The sequence below is a fragment of the Temnothorax nylanderi genome, unplaced genomic scaffold, assembly GCF_030848795.1.
Source record: "Temnothorax nylanderi isolate EJ_2023f unplaced genomic scaffold, tnyl_v1.0 TNYL_tig0025_pilon, whole genome shotgun sequence".
NCBI classification, from domain to species: domain Eukaryota; kingdom Metazoa; phylum Arthropoda; class Insecta; order Hymenoptera; family Formicidae; genus Temnothorax; species Temnothorax nylanderi.
This window is the reverse complement of record NW_027249087.1, coordinates 1723516-1748027: the sequence shown is the minus strand read 5'-3', so window position 1 is coordinate 1748027 and position 24512 is coordinate 1723516. Positions and strand designations below refer to the sequence as shown.

The 24512-nt window shown below is 41.6% G+C and overlaps 3 protein-coding genes across 8 annotated transcripts in view; 2 read left to right on the top strand and 1 right to left on the bottom strand.

Annotated features, from left to right (window-relative positions):
* Positions 1–1078: 1078 nt before the first annotated feature.
* Positions 1079–3534, bottom strand: LOC139769916 (uncharacterized). The gene is made up of 2 exons (XM_071701449.1): positions 3366–3534; positions 1079–2833 (listed from the first exon to the last, which is right to left on the bottom strand). The coding sequence occupies exons 1-2, from the start codon at positions 3477–3479 to the stop codon at positions 1208–1210; spliced, it is 1740 nt and encodes a 579-aa protein (XP_071557550.1). The 5' UTR covers positions 3480–3534; the 3' UTR covers positions 1079–1207.
* Positions 3535–4322: 788 nt separating this feature from the next.
* LOC139769919 (uncharacterized) lies at positions 4323–6350 on the top strand. The gene is made up of 2 exons (XM_071701456.1): positions 4323–4945; positions 5245–6350. The coding sequence occupies exons 1-2, from the start codon at positions 4847–4849 to the stop codon at positions 5848–5850; spliced, it is 705 nt and encodes a 234-aa protein (XP_071557557.1). The 5' UTR covers positions 4323–4846; the 3' UTR covers positions 5851–6350.
* An 872-nt stretch (positions 6351–7222) lies between these two features.
* The window catches only part of Vg (transcription factor vestigial), a 45410-nt gene continuing 28120 nt past the window's right edge, over positions 7223–24512 (top strand). Inside the window, exons 1-2 of one of the 6 annotated variants that reach the window (XM_071701444.1) lie at positions 7229–8139; positions 8576–9498. In XM_071701444.1, the coding sequence (XP_071557545.1) occupies positions 9298–9498 (201 nt within the window). In that variant the 5' untranslated portion in view covers positions 7229–8139; positions 8576–9297. Of the gene's footprint in view, positions 9499–24512 lie in introns of all 6 variants that reach the window. The other 5 variants (XM_071701446.1, XM_071701443.1, XM_071701447.1 and 2 more) reach the window with 5 other exon arrangements.

Sequence of the window (24512 nt, the reverse complement as noted above, 5' to 3'; positions counted from 1 at the left end):
CTACAAAATTGTTCTGAAACAAATTTTGCAAGAAAAGACTTCCTTGTAGTTTGTCATCTTTATATTTTAATATTCTTTAATATTTAGATTTTAGAAATTCTCAGATGTTTATTTTTCAAATGTGATAATCAAAGTTCTCTCCACATTTCTAAATTCTTATATGCTTTTCTTTCTCCAGAAAATCCTTATATTTTTCTATAATCGTTTTTCTATCGTCGTAAAGTAGTTAGATAATCAATTTTTCGGCCGACGCGCACGTGGTGAAAAAGTACAGCATCTCGAAGCGCGGGGGTTTATTCGCGCAGTGTCTTTACATCTCGCTTCCTATTGTTTGCGGCATTTATTCGAGCCGTACCCCTCGCGATATCACGAGGGGATGAAAGCACGAGCGGCGGCATATTTCAGTTGTCCCGCTCCATTCATGATCCGGAAAGGGCAAGGGCAAGAGCGACTCCCTCCGGCAATATCACTGACAAATTTAATGCCCAGCTATTAGATAGCAGGGGGTGCACCTCGTCCGCTTTCCCCCGTATCTATCTATTGTTGCAGTGGCCACGTGCAGAATGACTGCACGTTCCTGGTGCTCAGGCGAAAATGTTTAATCGTCATGTTTTGAGACCCCCTTGCAAAAAAACCCGACGCTCTTGTCACGCTTGTCGAGACTTATTGGATTTTGACCCGTCGTTCGGACCTGCTAACACGCGAAATTCGATATCGTTTGGTGACATTGGACGCGATTTGACACGGTCAAGTGTTTGCCGGGTGCTACCCTTCGACCGCGATAATTACTAATTTACTTTGCAAATAGTATGAATTAAGAGAAATATCAGAATTTAAAAAAGATGACCAAAATTTATTCCGTGGAATTAGATCTTGCTTATTTTTCAAATAAGAAATTACTTTTGACATTTTCGAAAGGCGTGCATAATAAATATATAAATGTAGAAAAACATTCTGATAAAATTTCATTTATTTATTTATTTATTTTAAAATAACTGACATCAAATAACTATATATATATTTCATAAAATAGCCTCAAAAAATAATAATCTCAAAATAATATACAGAATAATACATATGTAGTATATAAATAAGTAGTATATAGTATATAAAACTTTACAGTTTAAAGAAAATTAACTTAAACGGCAGTTTTTTTATAAATTTCCTATAAAATATCAGGCCATTTAAGTGATAGCCTGAAATTTTTTTAATATTCTTCGGTGGGCTCTACTTCATCAGCATCTTCGGGCTCTACTTCATCAACATCTTCGGTATCTCTCCTGAATCGAAAACCACCATTGATACCAATCGAAGGGGAGACACCGTGGCCTCCTCGACCCGGCTGAAGCTGACCATGACCTCTGATGAAACCGTTGCCAAAGTTCCTCTCAGCCTGGAAACCGACGTGCGGTTGCACTCGTTGTCCAGGTACTTTACCCAATCCCCCGTAGACGTCCGCGGTTGAGTGGCCATTATTCAAGATGTTACGATTAGCGTTGAGATCCCAGGTAGGTTGACGCATTGGACCGCTCAGAGGTTGCGTTCCCTGGAAGCTTAGTGAAGTTCCTTGAGGTTCGGCCTCTCTTCTGAATCGAAAGCCACCAGTTACACCGACTGAGGGAGAAAGTCTACCTCGCGGGCCTGGTTGAAATTGAGTATGACCCCTGATGAAACCGTTGTTGAAGTTTCTCTCAGCCTGGATGCCGAAGTGCGGCTGCACTCGTTGTCCAGGAACTTTATTTAATCCTCCGTAAACACCGGCGCTTGTACGGCCGTTATCTAAGATGTTACGATTAACGTTGAGATCCCAGCTGGGCTGACGCATTGGACCGCTCAGAGGTTGCGTTCCCTGGAAGCTTAGAGAAGTTCCTTGAGGTTCGGCCTCTCTCCTGAATCGGAAGCCACCATTAATACCAATCGAAGGAGAAACACCGTGGCCTCCTCGACCCGGCTGAAGTTGACCATGACCTCTGACGAAACCGTTGCCAAAGTTTCTCTCGGCCTGAATGCCGACGTGCGGTTGCACTCGTTGTCCAGGTACTTTACCCAATCCCCCGTAGACGTCCGCGGTTGAGTGGCCATTATTCAAGATGTTACGATTAGCGTTGAGATCCCAGGTAGGTTGACGCTGCGGACCGCTCAGAGGTTGCGTTCCCTGGAAGCTTAGAGAAGTTCCTTGAGGTTCGGCCTCTCTCCTGAATCGGAAGCCACCATTAATACCAATCGAAGGAGAAACACCGTGGCCTCCTCGACCCGGCTGAAGTTGACCATGACCTCTGACGAAACCGTTGCCAAAGTTTCTCTCGGCCTGAATGCCGACGTGCGGTTGCACTCGTTGTCCAGGTACTTTACCCAATCCCCCGTAGACGTCCGCGGTTGAGTGGCCATTATTCAAGATGTTACGATTAGCGTTGAGATCCCAGGTAGGTTGACGCTGCGGACCGCTCAGAGGTTGCGTTCCATGGAAGCTTAGAGAAGTTCCTTGAGGTTCGGCCTCTCTTCTGAATCGGAAGCCACCAGTTACGCCAACTGAAGGAGAGAGTCGACCTCGCGGGCCTTGTTGAAATTCGGTCTGACCTCTGATGAAACCGTTTTTGCCAAAGTTTCTCTCAGCCTGGATGCCGAAGTGCGGCTGCACTCGTTGTCCAGGTACTTTACCTAGTCCTCCATAAACGTCCGCAGTTGTGCGGCCGTTGTTAAAGACATTGGCATTGGCGTTGAGATCCCAAGTTGGTTGACGCTGCGGACCACTTAGAGGCTGCGTCCCTTGAAACGTTATCGAACCTCTTTTTGGCTCCTGAAGCTGGAAGTTCGCTTGGCGACGATAAAGTTCCTAGAAGAAAAAAATCAATATTCTTGAAAATATAATTCTTTTGTACGTATAAGTATGTGTGTATATGTGTGTGCATATACAATAAAGTCCGATTTATTTATCTGGATAAGTTATACAGAAGTATATACAGGTGACGAAAATTATTCAAGAGTGTCTCACAAAGATACTTTTCAAAGCAAGAAATTCCGATTTAATGACAATTTCCAACAAGTGCGACAAGTGTCTTTGTGAGTCACGCGAAATGTAAAGTAATTACGGTGCAACATGCTATAATGAATGCATAGTCACGTATCATCAATTTGTCACGCTAAGTGCCAGGCGAGCCAATATTTAATGCTTAGAAGAAGACTATTTATTCATATATAGTTATTTAAAACTTATTTTGAATATGATGTTGTCTTCAAATATTTAAGTAGCTCAATATAAATTAAGAAAATATAATTTCTTTAACTATCAACTCGTGTTTAAAGTAAACTTATTTTCGGTTTACTTGAATAGTAAATTACTTATTTAAATAATAACAACTACTTACATGTGATGGAAGAACTGGATCGGTTGATCGCAGCGGCAATGTTTCCTTTGACAAGCTAGCGCTCGTGTAGAGGACAGCGCACGACAAGGCCAACACAAAAACTAGCAGCTTCATGATGACTAACTATTCCTTTGTGAAAGTAAAGAAATGTTTTCGCTTGAAGCGTGAAACAACTTCTGATGCCTGTTCGCCTTGCATCGGTTGCTTATATACGAATTTCAGAATCCCGGGGATGTACTCAATTTTTCCTCAATAGTCCCGTTGCATCACTTATCGTTCTGGGTAATACCCAGTAGCAAATTTAGTGAGCGCGCCTGTGAGTTGAGCTCACGCGACATTCTCTCGCTCCGGGGAACCCTCGCGCAGTAAATAACGCCTTTCGCTATCTAGACGTATTTTCCTTAATGTTTTGAACTGCAGTGGTCATACATACCTAAATCGCACTTGCGTTTCTAATGATATGACTAATGATCTTTTTGTTTAATTTATTTCGACCATATACGAGCAGATTAAATGCAACGTGTAGTCATACAAATTATTTAATTAATTTTTTTATTTAGATAATGAATATAACGGTAGTAACAGATTTAGATAATTTAGATAAATTATTATTACTGAAAATATATCATATTTATTAAGATGAGCAAAATGTATTTATATGCTTTCGCACTTATGTCCTGAAAAATATTTTTAAAATATCGATCTATTCCATTTTTTATTTGATAAGATGTTTATACTTTCACTGAGTTATACTCTTTATAACATTACTATCAAAATCTTTAGAATAGGGAACAGCACCTATTTCGGAACACTTTAATTTTTCTCACATTAGCCGTCACGTAATGTCAAATTTGGATGTTGGTGACAAAGAGCATTGTCTTTGTCACCAACATCAAAATTTGACATTACGTGACGGCTAACGTGAGAAAAATTAAAGTGTTCCGAAATAGGTGCTGTTCCGAAATAGGAATTCGCTTGCCCTAAAATGCTAAAATCTAAAAGCAAGAGTTATTTTCCACATTTTATGTCTTGGATCACTTTTGATACAAAAATGTAAATTGCATACATGCTTTCAAATACCTGGAAAAGTTCGATATACAAGGCAAATAATATCATAAATGCAAAACCATGTAAATACACGCTTATGTACGCATATTATCGTAAGTGAGATAACGATGAGAAAAGTTAATATAGCGATAATCGAAGCGCAGAGGTCATAAAAGCATCACGACTACCGGGAACCGGGAATCCCTCATTTTGTCTCGCGAAGGCATTGAATGCAGCAGTTGTTGCTTCTGCGAGGTAAAAATTGTAAAAATAAAGAGACGGAGATCCCGCGGCAGTGACGTAGATTTAAAGATATGAAGCCTTATTTAAGCGCTCAGCCTCCTTTCGACACAGTCACATCTGCGCTTAGTGGGAGCGACTTATGTTGCTCTCGCTTGTAATCTCTTCTCTTCCTTCTTCAATTGATAGTCAAGATGAATCTACTCGCTCTCGTTTTGGTCTTATCTTGCGTCGTTGCGTACACAACCGCCAGAAAAAGAGGACAATACTGGCCCATCAATACCAAAATATTCGTAAATATTTTCATAATTTAATTAATAATTTTCTCTCCGTCCTTTTCTCGATTGTAATTTCTTGCTAATTGATTGTATTATGTGCATTTAACAATATTTAGTTATATATTCTTCCTAATTTACATGCGTTCTATATAAATTTTGTCATTGTTCAAAATTTATAGAAAGATAATTGTTTGACATATTTAAAAATATTTTATGACAAGTTTAGAAGCACTATAGGAACACACATTTAGTTTTATATAAATATAGTTTTATAATTATATTTTTATAAACATTTTATTATAAATATTATTTAGACGACACCGTATCGGTTTCGTCGCGAGGCCGATCCTCAGGGCTCGATCGTTGCAAACTTAAAGAATACTCCGCAATTGTCCTTCGACGACAACGAAAATCTTCGACTTGTTCTTTTCGACAACGATCCCATCGTCGATCTCGGTGAGGATGACAAGGTGATTCCCGGGCCTCAATCGCAACCTAATGCCCTATCGAACAATTTGCACCTGATAGACGAGAACGATTACTTCAGCTCCTACACTTTCCAGCCGGGCACGTACCGTAGTTTCCCCCGGAACTTCGGAACCGGCGGCAGATATAGCTGGAGAAGGGAAGCGGGCGGACACGTGGAGCCGCGCCTCCGTTTTGATGCTGAAACACAAAGGGGAAATAGTTTCTTCACTGATTTCGCGGATCTTCAGCGACGTGCAAACGGTCGTGGAATCGAGCCCGCGGTAGGCGCGACCGCTGGCATCCGTTTCAGGCGGGAAGCCGATCAAATTAACCCCTTGGCTGTTAGGCGAGAAAAGAGGTCGTGGCTCTCAAAAAAAGCTAAAAAACTTGTAAACAAAAAAAATTATACAAGACTGGAAAAACTTGCGAAAAAGAAACTGTTTAACGAATAGTTGTTAATACGCGGTAAACCGATTTGGTCACTGGTGAATTATCGGGTGAATTATGGTCGGAATTATCGAGATCGGAAGAAATAATTAAGGTGACGTAGACCGCGATACTGAGTTAATTTTCTGAGCTTTATTTCATATAATAGCTACACGAAAACTGTCGGCTTCAACCGAAAACGTCGCTTCCGAGATCGCGACAGCGAGCGAGGTATGTGTGAATAAGTACATATGTGCAATGTGTGTGTGTGGGAGGGAGGAGGTGGAGTAATAGCATTTTCTGGGAAATATTTACATATGAATGTAAACATATATTTATATGTAAATAAATATTACATATGAATGTAAACATATATTTACGTAATAGAATTGCAAATGTGATCAAAGCGACTGAATAAGTAGAATGTATATACTTTTAATATCTTTAATTACAGTATTTGTTTTAGCAAGTGTATGTATAATCATTAAATAATGATAATGAGTAATAAACAATATTCGAAACCCAGCATCCTGTTATGTGCATTTTCGAAACGATTTTACGTATTATTTTTGTGCGACGACCATACTCTGTCTTCAATCTTTTTTAGCATTACTTTTAACTCGGGAACGGTCATCTGGCGTTTTTTACACCAATTAAAAATCATTGTTATTAATTACATATTGCATACTTTTCATTGTTCTATAATTTATTAGTATTTTAGAACAGTATGTATATAGATTTACTCAATATTTTCTGAAAAAAGTAAAGAAAAACCAAAAAAATATTTAAAAAACGAAAGAAACATATATTAAAATTACTGTTACGTAAGCTTTATTTTTTCGACACTGGGGTGTAAAAATGACCGTTCTTGGATTAATTTTTTTAGCATTAAAAATTAATGGAATATGTCTCTCTTTTTCCTCAATTATCCTATAAAGTTTAAAATTTTATTCGCCTTGAAAATTGTGCCAAACATAATGTAAGATCAGACTGAAGTCGAGCGGTCGGTGCTGCGTAAAGATGCAATTTCTACGACAGTAACATTTTCGTAAGAATTCTGTCTTGAAGACGCCATCTTCTTCTCCCTCTTTCTTCTCTTTCTTTTCTTCTCTCTCTCTCTCTCTCTCTCTCTCTCTCTCTCTCTCTCTCTTCCCTTTTCACCGCGGCAAATTAAGCTTCCCAAAACACCGCGAAACTGTTAATTAAGACTCATTATGCGCGCTGCGGGGGATGGTTGCCCGGGATAGAAGGAAGGCCGTAGCGGAGGATGAAGACCACGAAGAAGCCGGAGCGAGGAAGGGGGGGAGGGCAGGGAGCGGAGGAGGTTTAGGCGGGGGTGGTTTAACCCGAGTACGAACTTCTTAATACCACAGCTGCAGTCGGGTTCATTGTGGGATCAATACGGGGAGAGCTCGTGGTAGTGGCAGGCCAAGTGCGATTGGCCCTGACAATCGGGCACGGCGATTGGCCGATGTTGGCACTGCCAGGAGGCGGATCCTACCGTCGCGGTCTCAACGTGTTGGGGTGATGGTAAAGGGGAAAGAGAATACCGGCGTCAGCCGTTCCGCGCTCGAAAACGACGGCGACGGGGACGGCTCTAGAAAAAGACAGCGAGAGGTTCTATGGAGAGAGGGTGACACACGGTGTCGCGTACGGGGGGTTTCAGTCTGTGTTCACCCATGAGAGACACACCACTATCGGCGACACGCTCCGCTCACGTTGCGAGGGTGAAGGCTCGCTCCTCGTTCGCCAACCGGTCATTCTCTCGTTCTTCAAGAGGATCGCCTGTCGTTTGCGTTGAATCTGAACGTGTCGCGATTGGACAATCGTGATTTTACCATTGAAGAGGACATCATCGAGAATAGACCTAATTTTTAGAGAAAAAAAAATAGTATAATTCGGATGAAACATATTGTAACACAAGTAGCGCGTGTCACTTTGAACCTCAGTTGATCTTGCGTCTGACACATGAGATGAAGTGACGAGAACGGTGACAGTAGTTACTAGTTAAGTGAAATGTCAATGAAGTGTTAATAAAGGAGAGAAATTAAACAGTTTTATCGAGACGGTAAGCTTCATACGTAAGTTGTGAGCACAACTGTAAATTGTGAACAATTGGAATTTGTTAAACTGAGTGATGGAGTCAAATTGTGCGCGTCATAGCAAGTGGTCGACATAATATTGAAATCAGTGACAATTGATCCAAATTAGAAAGTTTTTAGAAGGAAGATATCGGAGAGAAAAGTTTTGGGAAAAAAGAAAATGTTACGAAGATTAATTATTGGGAGAAAGATTGAAGAAGACTATCTTGGAAAGTAAGATAATATATAGAAATAAAGAAGAGGAAGTGTCACACACAAAAGGATTGCTATTAGATACCTTTATGTGTCTTGTCCATTTTTCGTGGAATCTTGAATCGGAGATATGTTCGACAATTTGACAAATCTAGCTGACGATAACTATCCGAATCTTTTTGCCTTCAATCGACGCGCTAATCGAGGAAAAAAGAAGAACGATCGATTTGTACAGTCTTTTCCATTGTCTCAGCTATCTCGAAGAATTATCAACGTAGTTTCGTGATTCGCTGTGATTTAGTGGTTTCCGTGAAAGAACATATAAAACTATTCATTCTTTGCTAAACTGTTTATTGCTTACTATGATATATTTCGCTGCATTTTAGTAAAAATGATCATTATTGTATCTAAACGAGAGTATCTAAACACTGAAAGATTAAACATTTTTTAATGACAGTATATTTAGGCAATGTAAACTGCACTTGGATGAACGAGGGATCTTAAGTGACAAGAATATCTTATTGTAATTGACTGGCGAATATCTTATCTGTCGTAATTATCTCTTTTATTTCCTTCGCAAAAGCATTTGCGATTGTATAATACTGAAAGATTAATCATTTTTTAAATGATAATATATTTATATAATATAAACTGCACTTGGATGAATGAGAAATCATAAATGATGATAAATATCGAGACGTACATCGTCATCTTTGTGGGTTAATACTGTATTATTTGATGAATCCTGAATCTTGAACGATTGCAAGCGACGTAAAAATTAAAAGAGTACAAGACTGTTGGTGCCAATAATACAAACTATCCAATTTTTTTATAAACATCGTTAATCTAATATATCTGAGTGATTTAGAATATTTGAATTGAGATCGTATTATAAGCTATTGAAGAAACGCTAGAGTAAAGGTATCCGAAGAAAGCTGTTCGGCAATAATACATTGAATTATCTCGCTATCGCTGTATGCTGCAGCATGAGCCGTTATCCTTAGTGATGATCTAACTTTAGTGACCTTGGATGATCTCGGACGTTTGATCCGACCGCGGCGTGAGCCAACGGCGGAGTTGGAGGACGAGTTCAGGAGTGGTGTGGTTCGAAAGGGTGGTGCGACGTTCGGGTACGCAAGTCTGCAGGCCAGCTCTGGGGTGCCGGGCCCGGGCGGGGTGATGAGCTGCTCCGATGTGATGTATCAATATTATCCTTACATCTACCAGACCCATCGGCCACCGCCGCCGCATCCGAGCCACCCCCATGCGGCCCCGCACAACCACCCCCACGCTAATCCGCACGCGGCCCACCACAGCCCAGCCAGACCGGCGCCGTTTCAACCCTTCCCGGCGGCGACGGCGACGCATCAGTATGACAGGGTAAGTCGAGCTTCTTTTTTGATCTTGAGATGATGGGAGTTAATCCTGTTATCGGAAACTCTGTTGATTTTTAGGATTGCAAGATAGTAAATTTAAACTCGACAGATATCTTTAATGAACAATAAAATCTCTAATGAATAGCAATATAAGAGTAAGAATAATAATCATAAGTGATATGAAAATTTATAAAATTAATTCACAGTCAGTTTATAATATAACAGTAATATACATACAATATATATATATAATCTCTTAAAATGGTAAAATTGAGTGCTTGAATACATCAAAAGGTAAATAAGTAAAACGAGTTGATTATATTCGGCTACACTCGCTGATTAATTAATTGACCTATGCTGCGATATAGAATCTGTCGTTATAATAGATAAAGTAACAGATTGTGCGAAAATGCTAATAAAATGCGTTACGACATTCAACATTTCGAAGGTGGTCCATTCACACATTTTTATAACCCCATTCTCAGGCCGCCTGTCCCCGGTACTTAAGTCGTCCGAAGCAATTAAAAACAGACCCACTGTCATTAAGTTAAGCACGTTTGGTAAAAAAAAAAAAACGTAGCTATTTATAACAAGTTTTGCCTGTATTTTACATCGACTCTCTTCGCTTTTACTGCGAATGAATACCTACTCTTTACTGCCATATAAATTAAGTCAAGAAGATGACTTTATTGAGCAAAATATATTTATTTAGCTTTTACTATCAAAGGAACACTACAATAATCGAACTTTGGAGCAAGTTAAACACATTATGAAAAAAGATAAACATTATTTCAACTTGGTATTTTACATTTAGTTTATATAAACGTTTAAACTTTACTAAATAATTTTTTTTATTTAGATGGTTAGATTGAATTTTTGGATCTCTGCTCCCTTAGTCCTTGAGTTTGCTTCGTGTTTAAGCTTGCCGACTCTAGATTCTCGGATCTTCGTATAGCGAATCCTCCGAGTTGTCGAATAACAAGTAGTCCCTTCGAATCACTCGATTCTCGATTTGTCGGTCCTTCACGGATGTCGCCTAGTAGCCTTTCCTAGAACTCGAAAAACACCGCCGACGAAACAATATTTCGCTCAGCCTCGCGTATCCTGAAATAGTTTCGAGACGAGCAAGAAGGAAGAAGTTTTCGCGAGTAACGCGTGGAATCGTCTGTGCATCATTTTAATTTGTCTGCTGGGAGGTCAGGCGTGCTCCTGCCCTCGGCGAGCACCCATCCGTGCACCGTGGGGTGTCGAGCGCCGTTTTGCTATCTTTCCCGGGCCGGTGGGAAAGTAATGTTCCTTTTTTCCAGCACCAACCTCGCCTAGGTAATATTAAACCGCTTGTAACTAGTGGTGCGCGCACCGAGAATATTCTTGAGAGCACATTCTCGGAAAACGAAGACGTTCTGAGAACGAGAATACTGTGAGAGAATTCTGAAACGGTAATATCTTTGAAATATTATCCGAGAGCCAATATATTTTTCAAGTATTGTTAAAGAATAAGAAGAATACATTTTTGGGAAAATTCATTTTACAGGTAAATTATTGCGATTCGTGAAACTAGAATCATAAAGGTTAAAAGGGTTAAAAGGGTAGAAAAGGAAAGAGAGGTTTGAAGATTTAGAACTATCGCGATTAAATATTCAAAATTTTTACAACTTCATTGTGTCATTTATACACTGATTATTTAAAAAAATATGATCGAAAAGTAAATTTAAGAATAATATATAAATTGGGTAGTTACATTCTGGTATCTCGTTTAATCTCAATATGCAAATGAGGGCCACTAAAATTTATCGACTGGAATACGAGAAGAGGAAAGAAAAGAAAGAAATGTCTTCTAGAAAGTAAAAGTTTCCCAGGATCTTGCAAAGTCGAAAATTTTTGTGTATCACGGAATAAGTGTAAGAATAAATTCTATTCAGAAATAATTTTAAATTGATGCAATTTTTGGATATTACAAGTTTAAACGTCCTTTAATTAAAAGTTTTCTTAATTCTGGCATTCTAGCTATATATTCATATAAACGCACATATATTTCAACCGGTTATTTAAAAGTTAATTTTTAATTAACAAGAATTATTTATGCGATTAAACAAATCCTCTCTCTCTCTCTCTTTCTGTAAGACGTATAGTTGTAAAGTATCGTTGGTCCATTTATCTATCAATCTTCCGGAGACATTGTAGAAATGTGAACGTTCCAACGTTCTCTTTTCTTTTGTCTTTCTCTTCCGTTCTCCGTGGTAGCGATCGCGAGATAACATCCGGCAAAAGCGTTAAGCGCGCGCGCGCGCGATACGAGCAAAGAGGAGCAAAGGAAGGAAAGCCGATCCCGACAGCCGGACAGGTTCTCCCGCGAGGGGGTTCCCCCGAGGGAAGCGAAAGGATCCCGCGGATTCCCTGGCTCATATCCTCGGAGCCCGGGTAGTTCACGCGACCGCGGCAACATGAATTTACTTTTATTTAAATCTCTCTCTCCTTCCTTTTATTTAGGGCCCCGAGGAACCGGGAGGAGCCTTGCTCATTTTGTTCCTTTGCCGGCCTCCGCTCTCTGTCCCCTGGTCTCTGAATTAATAGCCGCGCTAGTGTTTTTCGCAGTGTGTCGGCCGCAGCGTCCCGCGCGCGTGTATATGCGTGCGCGTGCACGCGCGTACGAAAGCGCGTACCGACGTGACGCGCGTTAAAAATGCGCGTCGTTTTCTCACGAGACGCTCCGAAACCGCCGTGCTTTATCGTTCCCGCTCGCCTGGCCGAGTAAGAGAACGAGCGTCTCGTGGCATGGACCCCGCTCGCGAAGAATGATACACGAGGCATCGCAAAAACTGCACGATTCCTTTCGAACCGCAGGCATTAAAAGCCGGACTGAGAAAAATTTCCGGGACTTAAATAACGTGATAGTAGTAGCTTTAGATTTATCGTTAATCGAGAGTGAAAAAGGTTCGCTGATTAGTAAGTACTTGGTCTCTTTTTTTTTTGGCAGACAGTTTTATTCTCTGAAATAAAACAAAATCTCTTATTAGAAATAACTATGGAATCCGCTGATTGATGTCGACTGATGTCATTTCGTATAATATGAGGTTTGTAAAAAATTAGGCGACAGAAAGAAGTCCAGGGACTGGAGCGCGTACGATTCATCGGAAAAACACGTGTGCCAAGGGAGGGACAGGTGCTGGTCTCAAGAGAGGCTCGTAAGAACTTGGCTATCCTTCATTAGCACTCTCGTTACCCGACCGATGTTTCTTCTGCGCGCAGCGTACGCACATATGCGGTGACTATACCGTCGTACGCGCAGTCTTGCACCATCGCTACAAGTTATGTCACGCAATTTGCACTCGATCGGAGTCGATTAACGAAAATAGGGCTAACAAATGCGATAATCCAACGCAGCATAGCACGTTTATTTAAAAGCTCTTAGTTAACATCCTCATCGGCGCTATTTTGCAAAATTCGCAATATAAAAAATTTCGGATTCAAAGATCTAGTCTCGAAGGCTTCAGAGTCGGAGGAATTTGGTATCCGAGGAACTCGGGGCCCCAAGGAGACGAGGATTCAAGCTATCCAGAATTCAAGGCATAGATTACGAGCGATTAGAATTCAAAGCGTCTAGAATCTAGGGCATTTAGATACACAGTACCTCGAACTCGTGTAATTCGTTGTCGCATTCGTAGACTTCCGGCCGTCGGCCGGAGCGAAACCCCGAAACAACGTTGTGAAGTGTCGCGTTAATCGAATCCTACGTATAATTACCCAGTTCCCTTTCTCGAGACTTCCTCGGCAACGTTAATAAGCCCATCCGGGCGCCTCCCTCACGAAACTGGCAGAGAGACCCCGTAGCCGGCAGCGATCGAGAGAGAGAGAGAGAGAGAGAGAAGGCGAGAGAGAAAGGGAGAGCGAGGCGAGATAGAGTGAGGAAGGGAGAGTAGTCGTAAAAGCGCATTTTTCTCGGGTATCTTGGCCGATTAATGAACCGATGTCGTCGCCAGGACCACCCCGAAGGATACGCGTACGGGACGCGCATCCCTCGCGAGATAGACCGACAGCAGTCCAGGACTATAATACCTAGCCTATAACCAGCTCCTGTCCGTCCTCCTAGCAGCAGGTCTCAAACGGACCGCACCTTTACCTGACCAAGTTTTACGATCGTCGCGCCGAGGTGGCGATGTGTCCTCGTGTTATCGTCCCGGCGGGATCTGTCCTGGCTAAAGCAGGCTCCTGCCATGACTTCTTTTATTATATTTCTCTTTCCTCCCTCTCTCTCCCCCCTTCTTTTCTTGCGTGTTCTTCTCCGCACTGGCACTGTGCCTCTCCTCGCGATTAACGAACGAAGGACACAACTACTTTGCGATCTGCAATTAGTGCGTTCATCAATTTTCAGTACTCATTGTACTGAATCAAATTCAAGAGAGGAAATATTGTAACAATAATAAGAAGCATCTATTTTTACTCATTTTTCATTTGTGTGAAGAAACGATTAGAATAAGCGATAAAAGCGATTAGAAGTATAGTAGGTACTGTATAATTAAATAAGATCAATTTCACCAATCGTATACGCGGATCGAACGCTTAGTCTTTATACCTCAGCAATCTCGACATTTCGAGTCTCTCTAGGATTTTTCTTAAAATCGTCTCAGGCTAAATGTCACATTTTTATGCGTTACATTCCGGCTGATGTGATTCACTTGACGCTTCTTCTTCCATAAATCAATTAATTGCGAGGTCACCATCGGAACAATCGATCTACTTTCCAGCGGACTGTCAGTATGTCGTCAATCTTCCGTAATGTTGATACCGTGCCGCGTTTCAAGCTCTGGAATTCCCGTCGCATCGTATTAGGAGAGATCGACTACTACCGGCCGGTAATTTGTTGTTCTCGCTTCGCCGGAATAAATTTCCACCGGGGACTAGTTTCTCGGCCAGCGCCATCCCCCTGCGCTCTTAAGCGCGCGAGACCTTTCGCCCGCCGTCTTTGCATTCCACCTATGAGATCACTGTCGCAAACGCTTATACAACCTGTCACGGAAAATCGCTGCGAGAATGCGACGTCGATTTCTAAAATCGCGGAACAACAAGCCCGGCAGCCGAGTGGAACTCGACCTGTTGATCGCGAAACGGGAAGCCGGTGTTGGCTCCATGAAATTCCATGAAATCGTAATGAATCGAAGAAGTGGATTTACAATCGTGTATTTCAAATCAGCCATGAATAAAGATCGCGCGTATTAATGAGGAAAGAAAGTGGTAGAGTGATTATACAATTTGATGCATTAGCATTGCTCGAAGATTCCGGTAGGAATTTATATTTTTTATAAACCGATTTTGTAGGATGTATATCGAATTATTGATGAATGTAAAAATCGAATTGCATTGAGATCTCGAGATATTGGATAGGTCTAGGACAATGTACATATTATTGCAAGCCTATGTTATATTGATGTAACATAGACAATTTTATAATATTACAATTTTATAATAGCCCGTTAATATTCCTCATGTCTTCTTCCCATGTATTTTTAGCCCTTTTATTCCGAGTTAGTCCTGTTATTCCGAGGAAAACTAATTCAAATTTTGATCGCCATCCCTACTATTCTTACCATTGGTTCCCTTCACAAGTATTTCCTGGATCCCGAGATTTGGGGCTCTACGCCACTGTGCGAACCACGCAGAAAATTCGCTCATAAAGCGGCGTGGAACGATCGCGCGGCCCGTAAAAGAAAGAAGAAGCGAGGCGAGCGGTACATTTAAACGCTCCCCGCGTGGCTCACGGTATATCGGGAGTTCCCAGAGAGGCACGCAAGACCTTACGTCTTTACTTAACCCCTTGACCATGCGATGAACAACATTTTTCCGACGCGGCCGACCGTAGGGAGTTTCTCCCCCTGCCGCCTCGTTCTCCTCGTATGAATCGCTTCCGACATTCGCCGGCGCGGTCACGCGAGTACCCGGTGCCGAGTGCCGACGCGGCGTTTCGATATCTACGCTACGGTGCACGGTGCTTGCAGCGTGGTTGGAGAAGGAAAAACGAATTAATTACGATCAATCCGCGTGTCGATGGAAGCGCGCGTCGTAAAAGCCAGCCAGGCCAGCCAGGCCGGCCGGCCGGCTTGGCTGACCCTGTCGAAGTCGAAGAGGAGCTGTTACTGCACCGGCTATATGAGCTACGATCGCCGTCTCCGTCGTGCTCGGCCGAGCAGGGAGCATCGACATCGTCGATGAAACCTTACCTCCTGCCTCCTCTCTATCCTCGCGATTCTTCTCACTGCATCAGTCACAAAAATCAATGCCATCATTGGTCTTTAGATTTCAAAGTTCTTCTGCATCTTGTATATTTAGGATTCTGAATGTGAAACGCGTGATGTTTCGTTTGATCGATGACTTCGATTTTATGTTAATCACGTTTTGGACTGTTTGAATTATAAGAGTATGTGATGCGCTTCAACATCTGTGACTTTAGATATCTTTAATTCCAGAAATCTTATGTCCATCTTGGGTATATTCTAAGGTATACAGATCCTAAGTTTATTAAACGACTAATAATCTGTGGCGACGATGGACATTTCGATATATCTATACGTTCTTTATACGCACTCTTCTTTAAATGAATCTTGGTATAGCTCAAGTTGGTAGAACGGTAGTCCGTGCACGGGCTTTTCCTTCGTGGCACGCCAATGTATGAAAGGTAAAAGGAAAGAAAAATTAGAAATAAAAGACGCACGACGGTAATATCGAGAGACGTTCGCCATGACGACGATGATACTTCAGACCGGTACAGCAACGGCATCCTCGACCGCGGTAGGATCAAACGGTGCGGTACGGATAGAAAGAGAGCCGTAAGTAGGGGTGTTGCGAGGTCTCGATAAATTCAGGATCTGGAAGTCCGAGTCGCTGACTTTTTTATCACCACTTAAACGGGAAAATGGTGTTTCTGCCAGTCTCGCGGCGAACGAGTCTGACCCCGTGTGCGCACACGTTACGTAATAAATATTATTTTATCGCTTATCTATTTCCAGAGGATTTCGCTTTCCTGCGAATTCCCTTTCTTATTGATGTCGCAGGAATAAACGAGTTTCTCGTATAGGTCCTTAACGGACGAAACATAGTGGATGCATAAGAAGAAATATTTTTATCTATCAGAGATAACAAGCTTTCAAGTTTATCAATTACTGGCGATCTTTAATTCCCTTGTGTATGAAGAAAAAATAATTTTTAATTTTGTAAAGATATTATTTTCCGCCTAGTATCTATTTTCGCCGAATAAACTGCGCGATATATCTGTAGTTGAATGTGCGCGAAAGTGTTGAATGAATTACTATAGTTTTACGATGTAGAACATTATCCTTCGCGGCGACGGTGGTCAGTGTCGCAGTGGCACAGCCACTGCTAAAAAGGGACGCGCAAAACTTTCACCGAATCGTCGCGAAATCGAGGTGAACTCGCCTTACCGGTTTAAACGAAAAAATTAATACGTGACCCGGCAGCGGCAGCGCGGCAGCGGCAGAGCGGAGATCGGCGACCGCGTGGCTGAGATAAAACGGCGTCCCGGGTATCGGGAATCGGGTGCCACGAGTGCCAGGTAAAGACAACACGCCGGTGGACAATCATCGGGCAAAAAGCGATTGGTCGCTCCTGGTATAAGGCCTGAAACGACTGCCCAAAGACCCGGAATGGTGATGATTCTGTCGTAACCGCTCGCGAATACTGTCTGTTTCCTGGGATACAGACATTCCTCACTCTGATATGTAACATATTCGGACAGAATGATTCTTAAATCGTATCATAGAATTTTGTGTTCACGCAACACTTGTATCCAACATAAAAAATTTTTTTTTTATCGTTATAAAAACATAGAATGCAATAATAGGCATTAATAGTGCAATCTATCGTAGCGATATTAGCGATTAGTGGATGTAAGATTTTTTTTGTCTGAGGATAGCTAAAGTTATCAATTAAAACTTCTACTTCTCGTTAGCGAATGGGAATAATATTTAAGAGCGAACAGGGAGGCGGAAGAGACGAGCAGGCAGAAGGAAGTGTCGCGCGTGGAAGCGGCAGCCGTTTCTTTTGTGCCGTCGGAGTGGTGCCTTCCTCGTCAGAAAGCGCGGATGCGTTTCTGCTCGAGGCGGTTGCATTGAATTGCAGATCGCGCGCGGACAGATGGACATTCGTCCATGGACGAACTCGCGGCCGCTGGTTGCGACAGCAAAAAAAAAAACATTCAGAGACCCTGGAAATCTTCCGATCTTGCCGATCTCGTATCGTATCCTCGTAACCTCGATTCCACGGCTGTTCGCATCCTTGGATTCTAGAATCTCTAGATGCCTCGAAGGGGAAAAAATGAAGAATAAATAAATACCGAGGAACGGAAAGATCACATCGTGTCTCGACTTTTCAAATTGCGATCCTGGAATCGCGACCGAATTCTGCTCGTTCGACCTAGTCGTATTTGCGAAACGGCGAAGAACTTAAAACCCTTATCCCGCGAGATATCAGTTCATCAGGGTGAAGGATCGGTGGCGATCGAATCTTTTGCAGAAAAAAATCCCGCGTCAGCTATCAGCCCGCTCGTCGTTAGTCACGTGCGTCGCGCGGCGTGGCCATTTGTCTTTGTTCACTTTGCGCACCCGGTGTCCGAGAAAATGCCCGCGCGTCTATTTGTTACGAAGCCGAAGCCACAAATCACGCCGCTGCACCTCCGCATGTCCTCGTACCCGCGAACTCTACCTCGCGCGCGCGCGCGCGCGACTTTCGCGACTACCCCTCGAGTATATTTAAACGCAATTACGACAAGCGACCGCCCGGTAATCCCGCCGAAACACGCATCGCCGCGAGATTAACTGCCAGGCAAGCCAGAAGTGTGGAATCCAGACGCTGGGTATCTCTCTGAGTACGTTGTTATAACTTAAAGCGCGATTCTTGATTTCATCCCGCGTGTTTGGGATGAAACGATGACATCATCGTCTGGGTGCCTGTTAGCTCTGAAGATCTAAGGACCCGCGTGAGATCTGAGATCTATCACCTTTGCGACTATGCAATAGTATCTATTAGGAGCAGAAATCATGGAAAATACGATTTATTACGCTGCAAAAAACACAATCGTATAAAAATGTTATCGTTTCTTTAGGACTCGCGAGTAGTAGTCGAACATTAAAAGCGCATCCGACGGCGATCGAGAGATAAAACATGACGCATAAAAATTCAAATCGTTATTATTGTTGTTAGCGGCATGTCGGGTCCCCAGTTAATCGCGTTGCGACGGTATGGCCGGGACGTATATTTCCGATATCGGCGGTTTTGTTGACTCTCCCAGTCGGTGATTAGCACGACCGTAAGTTAAGGGAATAAACGCGACCAATTCCTCATCTCTATCGGAAGAAACGAGCCGCGGGTATGCGCGGTAAGTGGCGAATTAATAAACGCCATCGACTCGACTCGACTCGACTCGACTTGACTCCCAGGAGGCCGGACTTCGAATATCCGAGCCGCCGACTTTGTCGCCGTCGTCGGCGTACGAGAACTCGGACTTCTGCAGTAGCTGGCGATAAGGCTCCATTACTGAAATACCAGCTGTTTAACCCCGCGGAACTCTCTCGCTCCTCTCGAGGATTTCTCCCTTTTACTTCTCTCGATGCCGCCTGCCTGTGTCGGCGAGTTGTCTATTTTCGCTCGCCGACGCAAACTCTGTTTCACGGCACTTCTCCTCTTCTCTTTCTAGGTGGGCAATTTCATTTAACAGGATGCTAATGTGATTGTATTAACTTGCCGCATTTGGGAAACTAATATACCGCGCGTCCCCTGGGAAAGGTGAGAATCTGTAGAAGGGTTCTCTTTTCAAGAGCTTGGAACTGATTTTTGTTAACCCAAGAATAGTCGCGCGGATGATGTTAGTCATCCACGTGCACAAATCTGCAATTTTTTAATTTATCTTAATGTTAATTTTAAATATATACTCACAACATATGTCTTTATATTTTAATTTGTCTTTAAAAATGGGTGACAGATGTCATCCATACGATCGCGCTAACGTTCCATTTAACAACACGACCACTCAAGGTTTAAGTTGAAAATCTGAATGGAAACACTGAATAACTCGTTTTGTAGATTTATATTTCTTAAAGCCGTAACTTTTATTACAAAGTTTTGCATTCTTAAATATTTTGGCCATGTATCTTTAATAAGAATAATGACAATAAGATTCTAATTCTTCGTCAAAATATCTTATATATGCGAAACGGTAAAAAAGAATGATCGAACTGGTTCCTCGATCGTCCAGTGCATCGACAGGCATTTTGCCGGTTCTTCCCGACTGCTGGCTGCCATGTGACACGCGTTGGGTCAGATATTATTTGGACTGGACGGCAAGCAGAACTGGTCCGGTCGGAACCAGCTGATATATCAAAGAGATACCGACGATTGTGTCGCTCGTCGGCAACTCGATCACTCGTTTAGATATCTGATACCGAACAATTTCTAATTAATCGCCCTTCATTCTTTGCGCAGGATTCGAATTCACCGATCGAAATGCGGTGTCCGTTTATTCACGAGAGGCTCGCGATTTTAGCTGCTCGACAAGTATTTGTTAATTTAAACGGTCTTCAAATTCGCCGAATTTTGTCATTGTACAATTTCCAAGTAGAGTGCGGAATACTCCATATATGCTTTTTGTATGTTTAGAGAATTTTCGACGATGTGTAATACCGAGATATTCCGGCTGTTTAAGTAGATGAGCGTAAGATTAGAACGGCGCCTCATAAATTTACGGGCGATTCGTTCAAAGGATTTGCGAGAAAGAAAGAAAGAGAGAGAGTGTGTTTAGGGATTCATCACCGGTCACATTGCAGAGTTCGGCTTGCACGTGCTCGCTTGGTTTTGCGCGGGACGTCGACATGCAGGCTGTCCAATAGGGTATGATTTGTCGCATCGTCGACCAGCTGCTGTCCTCGTGTGTGCCACAGACTTTTCATCCGATGAACGTTTAGCCCAGCAAAAATATTTTTGCCTGATTGCCGCTTACTTTTCGTCCTCATCGTGTAGTGAGAACTATCGATCATTTCAGTTGAAGAAATTTCCCAGACTAGCAAAGCATTTATAATCTAATGAAAGGGTACATGCAAGCAAGTTAAAATTTGATTCTATATCACCTTAAAAGCTTAGGATGCAAGAGAGATTCAGGGAAGATTCAGAAAACTTAGTTTCCTTCGAGCTCACGCGAGCCAGGATCGATCAAAAAATTTAACATTGGAATCTAGGATCTCTCTCAGCATCTGTTTCCGTGATGAATCACTTGAGCGGGCCACTGACTTTGGGGCATGTAAATATAGAGGCGACGCGTTGTTCGACGTCTCGGTCTCGTCGTCTGAAGGAAGAATACCCAGACATTGTCTTAGCTACAAAAACGCCGCGTGCTTGCCGACATTTAGTTCGTTTTTCGCGACGTTCTCTAAAGCTCTGTCAGCTTAAGCTAACAAACAACATTTTGTTTCAAGCTACAAATGAGAGCTACGAAGTTTGCAGGGAACAATGGAGCACCTGTAGTCGTGATGATAGATTGAGTGCGATATTATACGGAACATCGTTGAAATAATTATGTTAATTTTCACATTAAAACTACTAGGCTTATCAATATTCAGGAATACTTGACGCCGTTTTATTAAGACAGCATGCAGATGTTATTACGACATGTTACATAATAATTTTATCGATATGATTATCGGGCATTTACAAGTTGCGCATAATAATATGTACTTACTTCGAGAAGGGATGATTTCGTATGCAACCTTTCGCGATACGCGATAAAGACACGCGAGATTACGATTAAAATGATTCGAGAATTTAATTTACGATGTGGTCGAGGACAATGTGGTGGGTAAACATTCCGGCGCATTTTATACGGCCACTAAAACCTGGCGGCGTGCCACCCGACCGAAGGTCTATTATAGTTTTGTTATGACAGCGGGCCGTTTCCGTAAATTAATGCTGAAGCAAATGTATCTCGTTTTACGGGGCCGCCGGTTGTATTCCCTAATTGAATCGGTAAACACCATAAGTTAGCCGGTAAGTAGTCATGTCGACATAAATCACTTTTGGGAGATGGGCTGTCACCTCGTTTCCTTTATACTCATAAATGGATAAGATCGATGAGGCAAAACTTACGCTGAATATTCAACTAAAGATTGTACGAATTTGTGATTAATAGTTATAACCGTATCTTCAGGTTTTCGTTTTTGGATGTCGTAATTAGAAACAATTTTATTATATTTATAAATATTTATCGATAAAAATAATTTTTTTAACAGTGGCATCCGAGTTAATATGCAAACAGGCTTATCGAAACAATCTTTTTAGCCGTGGTTCAAAGGACTTAAAACTTTTTTGTCATTTATTATTTCTTGCAAAGAAATTGTGATTTTGTTTTACTTGCATTGTCTTAATTTGACAATTGTAAAAATATGGGTTGATTTAATTCTATCATCAAATGGAAAGCGAAACCGATGACTCTTTTCGCGTGTTTGTTCATCTGTTAATGACTCTCGGGACATCAAGCAATCAGAGTGCTATCACTGCTATCTCGTCAAATATAAAATTCAAGAGTTACTACGATTATCATAATTATCTTACCGAATTTCTATTTTGCGTTACGCAATGTGTTTGCATTTGATGTCGCCAGTATTTCTCCATCGCTCATTCATTATTTGGCTTTGACCACGCACAGATCTCGATATTTTTATCTCGAGTATGTAATAATTAATTTTGATATCTCTTCTATAAATGCAATGTTCCAAGTGTCCAATAAATTAACTTAATTTTATGTGTCCAATAAATTAACTTAATTTTATGAATTTACTCAAGTATGCTTCATTCGTAATACACTTTTTAATTCTGAATTTGACAAGACATTATTTGTTTCAACTTGAAATTTTTTTCATAAAATATTGCTTCAAACATTTCCTCTTAATGGCATTTGTACAGCAGAGACATTCACCGTATTACAAAAAATTTATATCGCAGCAGCACTATGAGCAATTTCTCATAGCAATTTCTCATTAGATTCTCAATAGAGTCTCTGAATTTTTTCTCACCTAAAATTTTCTTAATGTATCTATGAGTTTGAGCGAGCTTTCAGTAGATAGCTTTGTGAGGCGCGTCCTGTGATCACAAGTTCCCAAGATCCTCTCGCATATGCCCTTAATTGCACGCATCGCGGCGTCTGTGTTATCTTGAGAAACTAGAGAAGCGTTCGCACCTCATAGAAGGAGAACCTCTATATTAACTCACTTTACGCTACACATACCGTGCTTCTCATCAAATTAAGTCCGAACCTTGTTACAAACTTACTCTCTCTCTCTCTCTCTCTTGATCCCAACATACTGTGTATTAATTTGAAACTTTTCTTTCTCGACCATATGTATATTCGTGAATTTAGATCACGTCTTTTTGATATTTAAAAAATTTTTTACATTTATATGCTGCATATAGTTCTTGTTGACTTTTTCTGTATGAAAAAAAAGAACGTTTTCTTGTACATTCTTGTTTGTCGTCAGAATTTTGTAACAATTTACCGTATAACAATTGCGTCAAGTACTTCTCATTTAGCTAGAAAGTTATTTATCCAGACGTATCCAGTCGCCTAAACATGTCTACTGGTTCAACAACGCTTTTTATCACGCCAAGACCTCCTTTTCTCTTCACTGACGGTCATTTCAACGCTTTCTTGAAGAACCGTCGCCTCTGTCATATATAATTTTTTTCCGCGCGACGCGCAAGCGGTTTGGATGGATACAAGACATTAACTCTAGCTACGGTGCACGTAATATGTTAATGTCACCGATGACAACTGGTCGTTTAATCACTTAACGCCTCCTTTGAATGCCAGAAATCGCGTGCCCGGAATGATTCATCGGCCACGACGGCATCTCCTCTAATCTCGAAATTCCTTTCAAATAGTCGCAGCAGCTGCCTACTCCACGAGGCATTTTCATTTTTTACGTTCTCTTAATAAATCCGTTACGGGCTCGACGTACATTGTAACATACATCACTTTTGACTATTTTATGCGGAGGAATGCCGTTTTATAATATTAAGTCTTACGGGAAACTTTGCAATTTGCCAATACTTCCGCAAAAGATATAAGCCTCCGCGAAATATATGAATTCTTTAGAGGCTGGATTCTTTAGATTATCAGCATTTCAAGTACCGGGATTCTTTTTACTTCCGATTGAATCTTTCAGATTCTCGCCTTCAAAAATTCCATTTTTGTGTTCTTGACTCCATTAGGGGTCCCATACTCCTCGAAATCCACGCTCGTGAAACTTACGTTGTCAGACGCGAATCCTCAAAACTTGAGATAGTGAAATTAAGTGATAAAGACAAGACGGTCTCGCTTTGAATGACAACGCATAAATAATTACATTGGTTAATTACAAGAAGCTCCACGCGAAATTTCGACTCTGCGAGATCTCACGCGTTTCGGCGACCTCGTATTATCGCAAAGTACTCGCCACGCGGCATACAAATGGGATCATTAATGTCGGCTCTTAGCTGTATCTGCTTTACAAGAAGAGCCCGCTCGTTTTGCCGTAAGTTATACTTCATCCGGGCCATGTACCGGGGAGGCGCGCGCGAGAAAAAAGAGGATAGTCGTGTATTCGTTTTCCGTTCTTAGCTGACGCTCGTAGCCATCACTCGCCTTTCCATTGCACACGCGAAGCGAAGTGTATCCATCACATCGAATCAGATCGGTAGGCGAGATTTGCCACGCACGCAGCATGAATGAGCACGTGTGCGAAGAATCAAATAAACTCGCATTTTTCATATGTCACAGATACATATACACTTACATGTTTGAGACACAATAAAATTTTATTAAATATTTTAGATATAATTTTGGTATGTCGAACAAAAGTAAGGAGATCTAAGAAAACAATTAATAAATATTTGAATTTCTATCGTTTATTTTACATTTCCTTGCGGAAGTCGATTTTAAAATCTTTTTTTTCATTAGAGAACTAATTAAGTGTCAATCTATTGATA